Raw genomic sequence first — 17,051 nt, 5'->3', positions numbered from 1 at the left:
TGAACAGCGCTGAGCTGAGCAGCGCAGCCTGGATGGAGAAGATGAGCTGTTTGGTTAAATGCATCGTTTGGCAATAGGGATGTAACGATTCCCTCAGCTCAGGATTCCATTCCAGACTCTGGGATGAGGAATTCTCAAGATATTTTGGAAAAGAAAATGGAAAATAATGAATATAATCCTGTTGTTGCAGAACTTACTAACACTAGAGCAGGGATGCAGGGGGAGCGCTGGACTGAGGTGCTGACGGGTACAAACTTCATTGAGTGCGTTCAGATGCACTCGATAATCTGATAATCCGATAATCTGATAATCCGATTTCTGTAGTTATCTGTTATTTAAATGATCATGTAAACGGCGCATTCTGCTTCCTTAGGCTGGAGTACGGTCTAGAAAGGACTGGCGCTCGTTGGCGGTCGTGATTGTTTACCTCTGGATGAGCCGCGTGACGCTCTGATCTTCAGCGCATGCGGCTCGGTTTAGGAGCTGATCTCTTCAGACCGTTTAAAAGATCATCTGAACAGACAAACTAAAGAATCTGATTTGGGCCACTTCTACCTGCGGAGTGAAGGATCTGCTGCTTATGTCTTGGTGCCAGGTACCACAGGACACCTTCAGAGGTTCAGAGTCCATCCCTGTGTTTCTGTGGCACATGGAGGACCAGTAACATACAAGACATTGGTCATAATTCTTTGGCTCAGGTTAGTTTTTTTGTTTGTTTTGTTTAACAATATTAAATTAATAACAATAACAGCATATGTAAAACACACCAACAGTCTAAAAATAATCAAAACACGAGAAAAGTGGACGCGAACATCAGCGATTGGTGTCTGGTTTCTGCAGTGGAATCATAAAGACGGAAATATCTGGCAGAAATTAGTCCATTAATAAGTAATAATTAATCATTCATTCTTATGTTCTCCAGGTCTAATTGATATAAAGGAGGCCAGAGCAGAATGTGGGGTTCGTCCTGCTGTGTTTGTGGTGTGGGAGTCTGCAGGGCGGCGTGATGTATTTTGTCCAGATGGATGAGTCTATGGGGAGTCGCAGTGGAGCGGGGTGCTGCAGAGGGGGAGCAGGAGGACGAGCCTGACATACGAGTCTCGGACGGAGCTGGGAAATGTTTTAACTTTGACTGTTTGAGGGGATTAAAAACTGGTCAGAGCTTGTATGCAGGACAGTAATCTGGGTGGTCTGAGGGGGGACCAGCAGTTGGGGGCCGACCTTTTCAAGCCGGCGGACCGATGCATGCTGCTATCTGGGAAAGTAACCATTGTAAGCAAGGCTGTGGCTACAATAAGCACATTTAAGGACAGGGCGTGGTTAAGAATATAGATAGTGCAAGTAGAAAAGTGGTGGAGTTCAGCAACATCACAGCCCCCCTTCAGAGGGGGATTTCCTCGTCTCTCTCTAGTCTGAGTTTCTTTCATTTTTCCTGAGTTTCCCGAAGAACAAACTCTCCACAGCTGCCAATCCCTGTTAGGCTGTGCGCTGAAATTCTGCGACCTCTGAAAAAATAACCAGATAATATAAAAATAAACACAAAAAAGAGCAGCAGCTTCAGCAAAGCGGCGATCACAACCGCCCACGCTACAAAAGCAAACTCCAGGAAGCTTCAGAAGAAGCGGCGAGGACTGGCGTGGGACCCAGTTACCCGAGTTACCCGAGTCTGACCGGCAGCCCACACAGGCCGCGGGCGATCAGAGCGACCGGCAGGGTGAGCGAGTCCTGCTGCGTGACTCAGAGATGACTCTGCACTTCACAGAAAGGGCCTAGAATGTGTGCTGATGCTTTCTGGGTAATGCGAGGTGAAGGAGTGTGACTAAGCTCCACTCAGTCCAGTTTGAAGTCCGTGCTGCACCCACTGGGCTCGTCTGCCGGTCAGTCTGACAGAAAGCTTGAGCTGTGGGTTCGTTTGTCTGAGAAACCCAACTCAGGACCTCCTGAGCAAAGCTGCCATGTCAGGATGTGAAAATGCCACATGCTAATGCTAGGCAGGCTAGCTGCACAGCCCCAGCTGACAAAGCCGCCGCGGTCTCTGCGGAGCAGCGCTGCCCATCACCAGCTGGTAAAAACGGACAAGGTGGCATCATCATTGGTCAGGGAAAGAAAGCGGATGTCCTTCTGTTGCGTAGAGGGGCTGAGAATTCACAGGGAGGCGGTTCAGCAGAGGGACAGGCCAATCGTCAGAGTTCAAAATCCATATTTACATATTTAAATACATAAATTTACATACTGGTGTTTCACTTCTCTAAGGTCCACTTTATAACGTCTGTGTGGGTATGAGAAGCAGCTGTCATTCATTTTTACATTATCTTCATCCTTTAGAATTAAACAGGCCGGGTTGTTACCAATCAATCATAAACTGAGAGGTTCAGAGGGTTTGGTGTGAAACGGTTCAGACAGTGGTGGTGATGGGAACCAGGCGTTGCCATGACTACAACACACATATATACACTTTATTTACCATCCAGAACCACCAGAGAACCTCCACGAGTCTTCTGAGTCTATATGGAATGCTGCTGATGGTCATATCAGGGCTGCAGGTCAGTTTGAGTAGTTAATAATAACAGCACACAGTTTTTTATCCAAAAGGTCTGAATCTCTGTAGGTTGGGAACATTGTCGTTTGGTAAAACAGTAGCAGCATGTAAACTCTTACTTTTCTGCACAATAATTTAAATTCCCCACAAGGGGGCGGCGCTAGCGTTTAAGCAGTGTTCTTCTGCATCTCTGAGTGGGAGGAGATCCACACCAGCAGGAACGCTTGGATTCATGCTTTTCATACAGCTGATTACCGTAGCCGCACCGCATTACAGCAGCAGCCCGTGTAGAATTTTCACATTGGATATGTTACATGTACCATATCTGCCTGTTCAGCCTACAGATGTTTAGCTCCGCCCTTTTAGGATTACAAGGATAAGGTTAGAAGGTCATTTACACACAGTCATATGCAAATGTGGTCAAATGACAAGTTGAAATATCATCTACAGAGAATACATTTCGGCACACGGCACATATTTTAATACACAATTACTGCTTAATTGATAAATGTAACACTTACATATACTACATATAATTATATATATATATATATATATATATATATATATATATATACACACACACATATGTACACAAATACACACACACACACACACACACACACACACACACACACACACACACATATATATATATATATACAGAACCCTATTTCCAATAAAGTTGGGACGCTGTGCAGAAGGTAAATAAAATAGGATGCAATGATGTAAATCATGTAAACCATAGTTTTAAAGGAAAATTCTACAAAGACAACAAATTAAATCTTGAAGCTAAGAAATTTTATTGTTTCTGGAAAAATATTTACCTGTTGTGAATTTAATGCCAACAACACGTTCCAGTAAAGTCGGGACGGGTCTGTTCACCGCTGAGCTTCATCTCCTCCTCTTTAACAGCTCTGTGAGTGTTCAGGAACTGAGGAGACGCTGCTGCAGCTCTGACAGTGAGATGTTCTCTGTTCTTGTCTGATTCAGGATTTCAGCTGCTTGTCAGTTTTAGGGGCTCATTTGTCATATTTTTAATTTTTAATTTCATAATGTGCCAGATGTCCTCAGTCTGGACTGGTCACCAGGTCAGTTTAGCACCCGGACTCTTAATACGGAGCAGTGCTGCTGTAATACGTGCAGAATGTGGTTTGACATCGTCCTGCTGAAATAATCAAGGCCTTCCCTGAAAAAGACGTCGTCTGGACGGCAGCAGATGTTGATAAAACATGTTTATATCATTCAGCTTTAATGATGGGGCCTTCACAGATGAGCAGGTCACCCAGGCCATGTGCACTAATGACCCCTAAACCATCATGAATACTGGCTTTAGAACTGAGCACTGATAACAGGCTGAGTGGTCTTCAGCCCGGAGGACACAGTGTCCATGATTCCCATAAAGGATTTCAAATGTTGATTCGTCGGACCGCCGGACACTTTTCCACTTCCCCTCAGCCCATTTAAATGAGCTCAGGCCCAGAGAAGGTGGCAGCGTTTCTGGATCCTGTTTATATTTGGGTTCTTCTTTGTGTTTTAGAGTTTAACAGCGTTTGTGGATGCAGTCTTTAATGATATTCTGTACCGTAGACGATTACATTTTTTTGGAGCATGTTGTTGGCATCAAATTCAAAACAGGCAAATATTTTTCAAAAAGCAATAAAATTTCTCAGTTGCAACATTTGATATGATGTCTTTTCAATTAAATATAGGGTTTAAATGATTTGCATATCATTGCATTTTGTCACACACATCTTCTAAGCCGCTTATCCTCTTGAGCCGCAGGGGGAGCTGGAGCCTGCCCCAGCAGTCATTGGGTGGAAGGCAAGATACATCATGGACAGGTCCATTTTAAACAGTTTATATATAATATATAATGGAAGGCACCTGATTGGTGGTCACATGAGCTCTGCAGCCACTATTGCCATGGCATTTGGCCTCAGTGAAACCATGGCAACCAAAGGTCAGCTTGAGTGCGTAAACGCCCACAGGTGATGAGGGACCATCGATTTAGTCAACATCCCTAATTTGAACCCTTCAGTGTACACGGCATGAGGTTATCCACTCTGCTGGCTAACCGCACGTGGAGATGCTCAGCAGTACAGAAGAAATCTGTTTTTCTCTTTTATAACAAACTTTTAAATGTAAAAGATATTTTAAATGTGAACTTCGGAATGTTCTTTGCACAAAGTTTATGGAGACTACCAGGTAGTGATGAGCCTTCAGCCTTTCAAAGAAAGGAACCTCATTAGTGAAATGAGCTCGGAGCAAACGCCGAACACAGCGAGCCTCCATTGATCAACTGTGGTGCTTTAATCTGCTCACGGGAGCGGCTCATAGAGGGAGAGCGCAATGTGGGAATTTTTCATATTTACAGAGCGTTACACAACAAATAGTCCAGCATACACTCATGAAGGGACAGAGAGAGGGGGGGGGGTGGAGGGAGAGGGGGACAGAGAGAGAGGGAGGGAGAAAGAGAGAGAGACACAGAGAGAGAGAAAGAGAGGGGGAGAGAGAGAGAGAGGGAGAGAGAGGGAGAGAGAGAGAGAGAGAGAGAGAGAGAGAGAGGGAGAGAGAGAGAGGGAGGGAGAGAGAGAGAGGGAGAGAGAGAGAGAGAGAGAGAGAGAGAGAGAGAGAGGGAGAGAGAGAGAGAGAGGGAGAGAGAGAGAGGGAGAGAGAGAGAGAGAGAGAGAGAGATGGGGGAGAGAGAGAGAGAGAGAGGGGGGAGAGAGAGGGGGGAGAGAGGGGGGGAGAGAGAGAGAGGGGGGGGTGGAGAGAGAGAGGGAGAGACACAGAGAGAGAGAGAGAGAGAGAGAGAGAGAGAGACACAGAGAGAGATAGAGAGAGAGATAGAGAGAGAGAGAGAGAAAGATAGAGAGAGAGAGAGAGAGAGAGAGAGAGAGGGAGAGAGGGAGAGAGAGAGAGTGAGAGAGGGAGAGAGGGAGAGAGAGAGAGAGAGAGAGAGAGAGAGAGAGAGAGGGAGAGAGAGAGAGAGAGAGAGAGAGAGAGAGAGAGGGAGAGAGAGAGAGAGAGAGAGAGAGAGAGAGAGAGGTTGCTGTAAACATCTTCCAGTCAAGCCTGAAGTCATAGGCTTACAGCGCTCATCCAATAAAAGCTCCTCACATATTTTCTCTGTCCAGCAAACAGAGTAAAGTTCAAAGCACATTAACGTTGTTCGGTTCACTCGGTGCACAGTCAGCCAGCAATATCACTTTCATTCACCGCCACTGTATCCAAACAAGAGTGGTTCTGTGGTCAGACAACTGACCACTGCTTAGGGACTCACTTCAACCATGTTTTCCAATAATTCTGTGCCAGTAACACTGTGTTCTGAAACAAGCCTCACCAACAAGACTGTTTAGGCATAGAGTATAATCTGATTATGGATTATGCAGATCAGATTTTAGAAAATAATCTTTGAGCACATTTAGGAGAACTTAAGGAATCTAACTGGAAAACTCTGGGTCCAGAAAAAGAAGAAAAATACAAGATATAAAATTTAAATGTTGTACTATAGTTTTTTTCTAATAAAGTGGCCAGTGAGTGGAAGCACAAGGTGGGTGTTTCTAATAAAGTGGCCAGTGAGTGGAAGCACAAGGTGGGTGTTTCTAATAAAGTGGCCAGTGAGTGGAAGCACAAGGTAGGTGTTTCTAATAAAGTGGCCAGTGAGTGGAAGCACAAGGTGGGTGTTTCTAATAAAGTGGCCAGTGAGTGGAAGCACAAGGTAGGTGTTTCTAATAAAGTGGCCAGTGAGTGGAAGCACAAGGTGGGTGTTTCTAATAAAGTGGCCAGTGAGTGGAAGCACAAGGTGGGTGTTTCTAATAAAGTGGCCAGTGAGTGGAAGCACAAGGTAGGTGTTTCTGATAAAGTGGCCAGTGAGTGGAAGCACAAGGTAGGTGTTTCTAATAAAGTGGCCAGTGAGTGGAAGCACAAGGTGGGTGTTTCTAATAAAGTGGCCAGTGAGTGGAAGCACAAGGTAGGGGTTTCTAATAAAGCGGCCAGTGAGTGGAAGCACAAGGTAGGTGTTTCTAATAAAGTGGCCAGTGAGTGGAAGCACAAGGTGGGTGTTTCTAATAAAGTGGCCAGTGAGTGGAAGCACAAGGTGGGTGTTTCTAATAAAGTGGCCAGTGAGTGGAAGCACAAGGTGGGTGTTTCTAATAAAGTGGCCAGTGAGTGGAAGCACAAGGTGGGTGTTTCTAATAAAGTGGCCAGTGAGTGGAAGCACAAGGTGGGTGTTTCTAATAAAGTGGCCAGTTAGTGGAAGCACAAGGTAGGTGTTTCTAATAAAGTGGCCAGTGAGTGGAAGCACAAGGTAGGTGTTTCTAATAAAGTGGCCAGTGAGTGGAAGCACAAGGTGGGTGTTTCTAATAAAGTGGGCACTGGGTGTAAATTTGTATTCCTCTGTGGAGGAGCTACATGCACCTCAGCTGCACTGTGATAATATAGGACCTATAAAGTCTTCCTGCTGATCATTCAGGAAAATTGGGGGAAGAGCCAATATAAATATGAAGTCATTTCGAGTGTCATCTCTCACGCTTTGTACAGATGGTAATATCCAATAACACTGAACATGAATTCCTCCTCACTTGTTTCTCATTGAAACCAGCAGAGAATATTGCAGTGTGGATTCTCCACTCCATATTAGTGTCTGTGAGCAGGAGAGGGAATATTTCATTATGACTCGTTTGAAGAAAAGTATATTTAAAAGTATGTTTATAGTCTTGTTTTGCCGAAAGAGCAACAATCCTTTATATTTTTCCCGTTGATTGTCATTCCTGAACGTTGAAACAGAGAAAAATTCAAAAATTCGACTCTGTAAATCAAACATGCATCTAAACTTATGAATTAAGTAAATACATTATTTATTATGTAATTATTTCCTTTCATTTGAATAGTACAGCAAAATGATAAATATAAAGGTTTTTGTATGAACTATAATGAATTATGATGATGCTCAGTGAGGCATGAGCTCAGTTTTGGCCAAAAACAGAATCCTCAGGCTATTCATAAGCATAAAATTACAAAGAACGAGCGCTGTATTGTTTTGTTGTGTATAATTCAGTGCCTTGTTGTCATGTTTGGGTTTTCTGTGTATTTTTACAGAATCTTGAATCGTACAAAAATAATCAAATGGAATTTTGGTGAAATTTGAGATTCATGATTCACTGAATTGTTTCCTAAAAAATCACCTCTAAATGTAATAATATCTGTAAAATGAGGGGCTCCACTGTTACTGTAAGAATACTCACGACCACAGGGAGCTCCTGCCTTGGGTGATGACCCCGGTGAATTTGGTCAGTCTCCTAGCGTCCACCTCAAACCACTGCAGCGGGTCATTCCTGCCCGCGCACCAGCCACCGTCATACAGGTCATCCTCGTACAGGCCAGCCTGGAGACAACCACACACAGGAGGCACATACAAACACAGTCACCACCAAGTTTACTGCCTTCTGTTTAATACAAGAGACATTCGCCACCAAAAATATGTTGAAATTTTAGAAATTTTATTGTCCAAAAAGCAGAGAAATTCTCTGAAAAGTGCAGGTTCTGAACGTTCCGTCACACCACAGGAGCAAATATTTTATCATTTGAATTTGATAAATAACTTCACAGGCTTGAATTAAAGTTCTGACGACATGATTCACTGAAAAACTGCAGTATAAAAGTCTAAAGAACGTCACTTGAACGTCTCACATGCTTCAAACGTCCATGTTTCAGTCAGAAGTCACGACAAACCCGGGCTGAATCCCAAACGGCTCCGTACTCCCCAGATAAACACTGAGCTGGGTAACATTACTTTTAGAAATTCTAGCTTCTGCTGTCAAACTGTGTCGAGTCTGAATGTGGACGAATCCCAAATCACCACCACGAGTCTTCCCACACTGGGTCTGAGACTCAAACGGCTTTTAAACATATGCCATTCTTCTGAAAGTCTAATAGTAGTATGTTAAATCACACATACCCAAAACACCTATACATACAGCTCTCCACAAGGGGCGCTATTACCTCTCAGGCAGGATTGGTGCACTTTATTGAAAGGGAAGAAACTGGCATGAACCCACACCAGCAGGATCTCACGAATGCACAACTGCAAAGACAAATTGTGTGTACATGATAAAAGGCCTGAAATCACACTAATCATGCGTAGGGAAGAGTAAGGCTTTCACAGCTAGACAGACTAGCTTGGCTGTAGAGCTGCACTGTGACAGATACTCTGCGACAGGCTTTAGATTCACTGACAACTCACTGTAACTCAAACCTGCTCGTAAGCGCAGATAACAATGTGTCAAAGTGTGTTAGAGCCCACATAAGCAAGTCTGTGAAACAACTCCACATGGATTGGGGCAAATATGTGATGATTTAGGCAGGAACTCGGGGGAAGCAGTAAACTCTGCAGGGCAATGTGGTCCTCCAGGCCTTCAACACATGATCATGAGAATCTACTACGACTGGAAATTTGACTGTGCAGTGTTTGGACCCACTGCAATACCTATATAAAACTCAAACCCTGTCACTGCCTGACATCTGTTTTCCACGTCTGCTGTTTCATCCCTCCATATTTCCGAGTTCCTCGGGTCAGGGCACCGGCCAAATCCTCCTACGAGCAGCTCCGGGAGCTCACGGCCCGAGGGCCCGCTAAAAGCGCACCAGCACCAGCTAAAACAACAAAAACATTAGTTTGTCCGGTTGTTCGGAAGAGGACACGGCATCACATACAGACATACGGTCAGCGTGGAAGACATTAAGCGTTACCGGAGCACCGTACAGCAGGAGAGGAACGGTGCAGGACCCCGGCCTGAAGCTTGTGGCTAGCATAGCGCTAGATGATCGCTCAGGAAATACCATCAGCTTATGGAGGCCAGCTCGTTTTATTAGGCTTGTGGGTTAGACGCGCTTTATTGGCTGGACTGCTGTTTTATCTCTGTGGCTGAGCCTCAAGAATAACATTTTCATACAGACAGTGGCCACAATGGGACGTACTTTCTGTTCAGGGGCCAAATGAATGCCTTCAAAGAGACCCAGTGCCTGATCAGGTCTCCTGTTATAAACACTTTATTAGGCATTAACCACACCGCTGATGGAGCTCATTCTGTGTATAATTCAGTGTGTTTTACATTCAGCTACAGACTAGGATCTTACGGGCCTCGATTAATGGGCCCCTACCATACGATAATTACTCTCAATTAATAAAAACATGTAACTTGCATATCTATTCATATATGTTATGTCAAACACGGTGCGCAGATCTAGTCGCGTTACACGGTGCACACCAGTTCATTATGAAGCTCTTCATGAGTTGAATTAATTATGAGAAGCAAAGTGAAACAAAGGCAGCCCATGACCATCTATAATATACAGTTTAAACAATGAAACAATGAGGGTCCTCTCTGTGTGGAGTTTGCATGTTCTCCCCGTGTCTGCGTGGGGTTCCTCCGGGTTCTCCGGTTTCCTCCCACAGTCCAAAGACATGCAGTCAGGCCGATTGGACACGCTAAACTGCCCCTGGGTGTGAGTGACTGTCCGCGTCTGTCTGTCTGCCCTGTGATGGACTGGCGACCTGTCCAGGGTGTATCCTGCCTTCCGCCCGAAGACTGCTGGCATAGGCTTCAGCAACCCCCCGCGACCCTGACGGAGAAGCAGCTTAGATGGATGGATGGATGGATGGATGGATGGATGGATGGATGGATGGATGGATGAAACTGTAATGGGTTGTTATTTTAATGGCAGATGTGAATGTGCTATCAGCTGTTATAGATATACTTTCCTTCCACTTTATCAGAAAAGATGCTGGACTTTCACTCACAGTCCACTTTTGAACTGCACGCACCTCATTGGTCCTTTATGTAGGGGTACCGTTACAGACAGTCCCTCTACTGCATTCATCACATACTACTGAGTCCAAGACAATCAGCTCAGACTTGACTTGGACTGCACTGTATTTGTTCTCTGATGTCTTGGATACAATAATATTTGTACTTGGGTCTGACAGACGGTATTTGTTCTCAGACTTGTCTTGGACTTCATAATATCTGCACTCTGTTCATATTTATGCTCAAACTTGTCCCATTACCCTTGTACTGTTTGTGCTCACACTGTGTTGGACTCGTGGACATGTCCTAGAATATGACTGGGTCGAGATAACATTTGTCTTCAGACGTGTCTTAGACTCCATAGTAATTGTACTCAAACTGGTCTTGGAGACCTGTCCTGGTCTTGGAGACCTGTCCTGGTATTGGAGACCTGTCCTGGTCTTGGAGACCTGTCCTGGTCTTGGTCAAAGTTCTTGCCAAATTTAGTCTCTGATCTATTTATTCATCCTTTCATTATTTACTGCTGACATGTACAAACTGATACTCAGGCAACTCAAAACCAAATCATTGCATTCGTTTTTATTCAGTTTAGCAAATTAAACTGAAAACCTGCCAAGGAATTGTGTTTGCTGGTTGAACAGATTCCTGTTATCAAAAGAAAATGTACAGAGGAAATTGAATGACATCTAATTACAATGTAATGAATTATGTAAGAATATAATCTAATCGTTTCTAATTTTTATAGCTACTTTCCAGACAGATAATCTGGCACTACTCGCTAGCAGAGGCTTTCATTGTATACTACAGCATAATTTCCTTGTTATTGCCGAAACGTGTGGTAATTACTCCTGTGAGCTCACCTGGATATTGAGTCGACCTCTGTGGGCTCCCAGTCCGTAGCGCTGCATCGTGGAGGCGTGAAGCTGGAAGTCATCGATTTTCAGCGTCTCTAGACCCAGCGGTGGGCAGTCTGAAAGACCACAACAAAGATTCACACTCCACACAGACCAGCAGGAAGCAGCACTCTGTGCTGTTCATCATTATTGGTTTACATATCAGCACTGACACTAAACTAGATGTGCTAGCAGACGGGTGGTCTCTGACTTTTAATAATAACACCTTTCATTCATTAAAAACGCAGCTCAAAGTGCTTCAACAACAAGGTAAAACCAACCGAGGAAGATGAGGGAAACATACTGAATAGCAGGAAAGGGGAAACATTCATAAATACAATTAAGAAGCACAAAAGTATAAAGCATCACACTTCGCTCTGGTTCCACTGCTTCTACTGCCCAGCCTCCAGACTCCATTTCCCAGAACACCTCGCCAGGTCACATGACCGCAGATCTCCCTCACGTGACTCTCCATTGCTCCGCTTCACCTGATTAAGTCAGCTCACCTGTTAAGCTCACGACTTAAACCGCCTCGGTTTGTTCGTATGTTGCCATGTCTTGCCATTGTTTCGCAGAGCTGTTACAGTCGTCCAGCCTGTTAGCTTGTTTTTCCGTGTATGACCATCGCTTGTTTGTTGACCTCATCTTTAACCTCGTCCTCTCAGTACAGCTGGTATCTCTGGTTTGACCTCATTCTGTGGTTCATTGACTCTGACCTTGATTTTGGATTATGCTTTTGGTAATAAAAGTTGTTTTTGTAACGTGTTGCAGATCTTTGGTGCTTAAAAACAAAATGCTGCCTCTCTGCCTCTATCCGCTCAGACAGATCTCAGACGCTTGCAGACCAAACTGAAGTAAAATACCTTTATTAGCAAAAGCATAACCCAAAATCAAAATCAAGCTGTTCAAAGTCAGAAGCCAAATCCAGAAAACTGTCCGTAAACCACAAAAGAAGGTGAAGCCAGAGATAAACCTTGCTTTGAGTTTTACTCGTGGAATAAGGAGTAAGATGATCATCACACTGGATGATGTTCCAACTCAAGCTTCGAGATCATCAATCAGCCCTCAGAAACGTCTGAAGGTGCTAAACCATTAAACCATGTAAACCCAGTGGCAGCCAGTGCAGTGCAGTGATGCTAAAACTCTAATATGGTCCTGTTTTCTAGTTTCTAGTGTTGATATTCCTGCTGCTGCTTTTTGTTCTTCACTTGCAGGAAGTCCTATGCGTAAAGCATTACAGGAGTCAAGCAGAGAAATCTAACAAAACACTTAGACTAAAGTCCTGCTGTTCTACTGCAATAAAACCTTCAGCTTGCTTGACTTTTCCCTTGGACTGTCCCAGTTCCTAATGTCAACCTACTTTTTGGCCTCAAATTTGTACCTCCAGCCATTAAAAATGGAAACTAGCTGTAAGAAATGAAGCAGGATGCCGAGACCCGTGTCATGTGTGTTCCAGCAGGCCTCATTCTTTCTGTTACTAATGAACATGCTGACATTTCTAGACCAGCTCTGGCAAAATTACATGTCTAAGCATAGAATTTTGACAGATGTCAGAGAAAATGTTACATAAATAAAGGATGTGTATGTACTTAACTCTGACTTCAACTCACTGGCCAGTTTGAGCTCCACCTACACTATATTGGCAAAAGTGTTCACTCCCCCATCCAAGTCACAGAATTCAGCTGTTCCAGTCACTTCCGTGGCCACAGGTGTATAAAGCCGAGCCCCTAGGCCTGCAGACTGCTTCTACAGACATTAGTGAAAGAATGGGTCGCTCTCAGGAGCTCAGTGAATTCCAGCGTGGTGCCGTGATCGGACGCCACCTGTGCAGCAAGTCCAGTCGTGAAATTTCCTCACTACTAAATATTCCACAGTCAACTGTCAGTGGGATTATAACAAAGTGGAAGCGATTGGGAACGACAGCAGCTCAGCCACGAAGTGGTCGGCCACGTAAAATGACAGAGCGGTCAGCAGGTGCTGAGGGGCATAGAGCGCAGAGGTCACCGACTTTCTGCAGAGTCAATCACTACAGACCTCCAAACTTCATGTGGCCTTCAGATCAGCTCAAGAACAGCGTAGAGAGCTTCATGGAATGGGTTTCCATGGCCGAGCAGCTGCATCCAAGCCTTACATCACCAAGCGCAGTGCAAAGCATGGAATGCAGTGGAGTAAAGCGCCGCCACTGGACTCTAGAGCAGTGGAGACGGGTTCTCTGGAGTGACCAATCACGCTTCTCCATCTGGAAATCCGATGGACGAGTCTGGGTTTGGCGGTTGCCAGGAGACGGTACTTGTCTGACTGCATTGTGCTGAGTGTAAAGTTTGGTGGAGGGGGGATCATGGTGTGGGGTTGTTTTTCAGGAGTTGGGCTCGGCCCCTTAGTTCCAGGGAAAGGAGCTCTTAAAGCTTCAGCACCAAGAGATTTTGGACAATTTCACGCTCCCAACTTTGTGGGAACAGTTTGGGGACGGCCCCTTCCTGCTCCAACATGACTGCACACCAGTTCACAAAGCAGGTCCATAAAGACACGGATGAGCCAGTTTGGTGTGGAAGAACTTGACTGGCCTGCACAGAGTCCTGACCTCAACCCCATGGAACACCTTTGGGATGAATTAGAGCGGAGACTGTGAGCCAGGCCTTCTCGTCCAACATCAGTGTCTGACCTCACAAATGTGCTTCTGGAAGAACGGTCAGAAATTCCCATAAACACTCCTAACCCTTGTGGAAAGCCTTCCTAGAAGAGCTGAAGCTGTTATAGCTGCAAAGGGTGGGCCGACATCATATTAAACCCTATGGATTAAGAATGGGACCTCACTCAAGTTCATATGTGTGTGAAGCCAGATGAACAAATACTTTTGGCAATATAGTGTAGTTTAAAGGCCAATTATGTAAATGTAGAATTATAAACAGCTCATCTGTTGCTGCACAGTTTATCAGCCCTGCGCTACCTCTGACCATAGAAAATGACCTATTTGGGAGGTGGATTCTCAGCACAGAAGTAACACTGATATATTTCAAATAAAGTGAACAAAGAGTGTCTTTGTAATGACAACAAACTGGATTGAGCATTTCATATTGGGAAATGGACCCACAGGCAGATAATAGACTCTAGTGTTGAAGATAATGTCAATCATAATCTCAATAATCTATAATTATGTGCCCAATTATGTGCATCTCTGACTTACCTTTCACAAAACAACAGCGACGTGGCTACAAGATCTGCCTGAACCAGTGATGCAGGACTGTCCTGCTGTCTCTGCTACACAGAGCTTTTGAACCTTAACCCACAATGAGTAGTTATGTTTCCCGACCGACTGGCCTGGCTGCACATCAGCTTTGAGAAGTGTGGACTGATCGCAATGGTAACACAGAACCCTTCAGATTTTACCGCTGTGTAATTATGAGCTTCTATGCTTTAATGATTTCTCAGCTCCTCGTTGTCCACACCTTCATAAAAAAACAGGTAGCTGGTAAACATACGTGACACCTGGCCAGAGTTCACATCGTCAACCCAGACTTGGGACAGGATCGGTGGATGAGGAACAGACTGGGTGACACCATTTACAGTACTAGTTAAACATTCTAGTCTATGACACCACAGCGACACAACCACCGTCTCCTTGTGTCCAAAAAGCGAAATCTAGCAAGTTTAACAACTGGCTAGTGATACATTTCTTTAGGCTTGAAGGTAATCCGTACCCTATTGGTTGTCAATAACGAATTCATACTGGAAGTTGTGCCCATTCTCATTCGAAAGACACGCAAAGCATGATGTTGTCTAGGAAAACTGTGGATATAGAACTACTGTCATTACTAAAGACCCTTAAAGAACCATGTTTTGTAAGAGTGTAGAGGAATAAAGTGAAGTTGAGAAGTTGAGAACCAACTCCAGTGCAGTGATGAATCAACACCTGTGTTCTGAACTTCCTGGTTTACCATGCAACACATAAGTGGGGTAACAACAATGTATTTTCAACCTTTTCACAACGTAAAACAGAAAAATAAAGTAAAAAGCCAGGATTGAGGAGAGTGAGTCTTATGGGATCAAAGCAGCTTAAAAAATAGAACTGCAACAGAACACAGCACAAATATGTTCTCTAATTAAGGTTTCTAACGATGTCTCTGCGGTGGTGCCCTCAAGGCTACATGAAGGATACCACCCCAGAGACATGAAGGATACCACCCCAGAGACGTGAAGGATACCACCCCAGAGAAGTGAAGGGTACCGCCCCAGAGAAGTGAAGGATACCGCCCCAGAGACGTGAAGGATACCGCCCCAGAGACGTGAAGGGTACCGCCCCAGAGAAGTGAAGGGTACCGCCCCAGAGAAGTGAAGGGTACCGCCCCAGAGACGTGAAGGGTACCGCCCCAGAGAAGTGAAGGGTACCGCCCCAGAGAAGTGAAGGGTACCGCCCCAGAGAAGTGAAGGGTACCGCCCCAGAGACGTGAAGGATACCACCCCAGAGACGTGAAGGATACCACCCCAGAGACGTGAAGGATACCACCCCAGAGAAGTGAAGGATACCACCCCAGAGACGTGAAGGATACCACCCCAGAGACGTGAAGGATACCACCCCAGAGACATGAAGGATACCACCCCAGAGACGTGAAGGATACCACCCCAGAGAAGTGAAGGATACCACCCCAGAGACGTGAAGGATACCACCCCAGAGACGTGAAGGGTACCACCCCAGAGACGTGAAGGGTACCGCCCCAGAGAAGTGAAGGATACTGCCCCAGAGACGTGAAGGATACCGCCCCAGAGACGTGAAGGGTACCGCCCCAGAGAAGTGAAGGATACCGCCCCAGAGACGTGAAGGATACCGCCCCAGAGACGTGAAGGGTACCGCCCCAGAGAAGTGAAGGGTACCGCCCCAGAGAAGTGAAGGGTACCGCCCCAGAGACGTGAAGGGTACCGCCCCAGAGAAGTGAAGGGTACCGCCCCAGAGAAGTGAAGGGTACCGCCCCAGAGACGTGAAGGGTACCACCCCAGAGACGTGAAGGATACCGCCCCAGAGACGTGAAGGATACCGCCCCAGAGACGTGAAGGGTACCACCCCAGAGAAGTGAAGGGTACCGCCCCAGAGAAGTGAAGGGTACCACCCCAGAGACGTGAAGGATACCACCCCAGAAATGTGAAGGGTACCACCCCAGAGACGTGAAGGGTACCACCCCAGAGATGTGAAGGGTACCACCCCAGAGAAGTGAAGGGTACCGCCCCAGAGAAGTGAAGGGTACCACCCCAGAGAAGTGAAGGGTACCGCCCCAGAGAAGTGAAGGGTACCGCCCCAGAGAAGTGAAGGGTACCGCCCCAGAGATGTGAAGGGTACCACACCAGTGATACTTTAGTCCTCGTTCGATTGGCCGCGGGAGCTGGAACTAGAGCAGTGATGAGCACTGCGACAAGGACAGGGCAATGAAGGGGCCTTCAGTTGAAAAAGCATAGAGCATGGGAATGGACAGGGCTGGGAGCAGCCCCTTTTACTACAGCATTACTGACCGCAAGGGAAAATGGAGTTCAGCCATGAGGGGCAGTGAAATCGACTATGGCCGGCAGCTTGCTCAGCTCTGAGCCCACTGCACTGCCACCAGCTGCAGCCGAGCTTTGTTGTTGTTCACCAGCTGCTGCTGGCAAGCAAATAAATCTAACTACACCCAAAGTATCTGATACTCTGCCATGTAAGGCTGGGCGCTTGCACAAGTTTAGCTTTTATTACAAGTCAAAACAAACTTTATACCCAAGGAACAAGAAACCAATGGAAACACAGTATGTGATATGAATCAACATAACACCTGGGAACACAATCAC

The 17,051-nt window shown here is 45.6% G+C and overlaps 1 protein-coding gene across 2 annotated transcripts in view; it reads right to left on the bottom strand.

Annotated features, from left to right (window-relative positions):
• Positions 1-17,051, bottom strand: part of cpxm2 (carboxypeptidase X (M14 family), member 2) — a 123,283-nt gene that overhangs the window by 74,769 nt on the left and 31,463 nt on the right. For both annotated transcript variants that reach the window (XM_037544324.1, XM_037544323.1), the window contains exons 3-4: positions 11,211-11,320; positions 7,789-7,928 (exon numbers count right to left, since the gene is read on the bottom strand). In XM_037544324.1, the coding sequence (XP_037400221.1) occupies positions 7,789-7,928; positions 11,211-11,320 (250 nt within the window). The remainder of the gene's footprint in view (positions 1-7,788; positions 7,929-11,210; positions 11,321-17,051) is intronic.

Source organism: Pygocentrus nattereri, chromosome 13, assembly GCF_015220715.1.
Source record: "Pygocentrus nattereri isolate fPygNat1 chromosome 13, fPygNat1.pri, whole genome shotgun sequence".
Classification (NCBI taxonomy): domain Eukaryota; kingdom Metazoa; phylum Chordata; class Actinopteri; order Characiformes; family Serrasalmidae; genus Pygocentrus; species Pygocentrus nattereri.
This window is presented reverse-complemented; position numbering and strand designations above follow the sequence as displayed.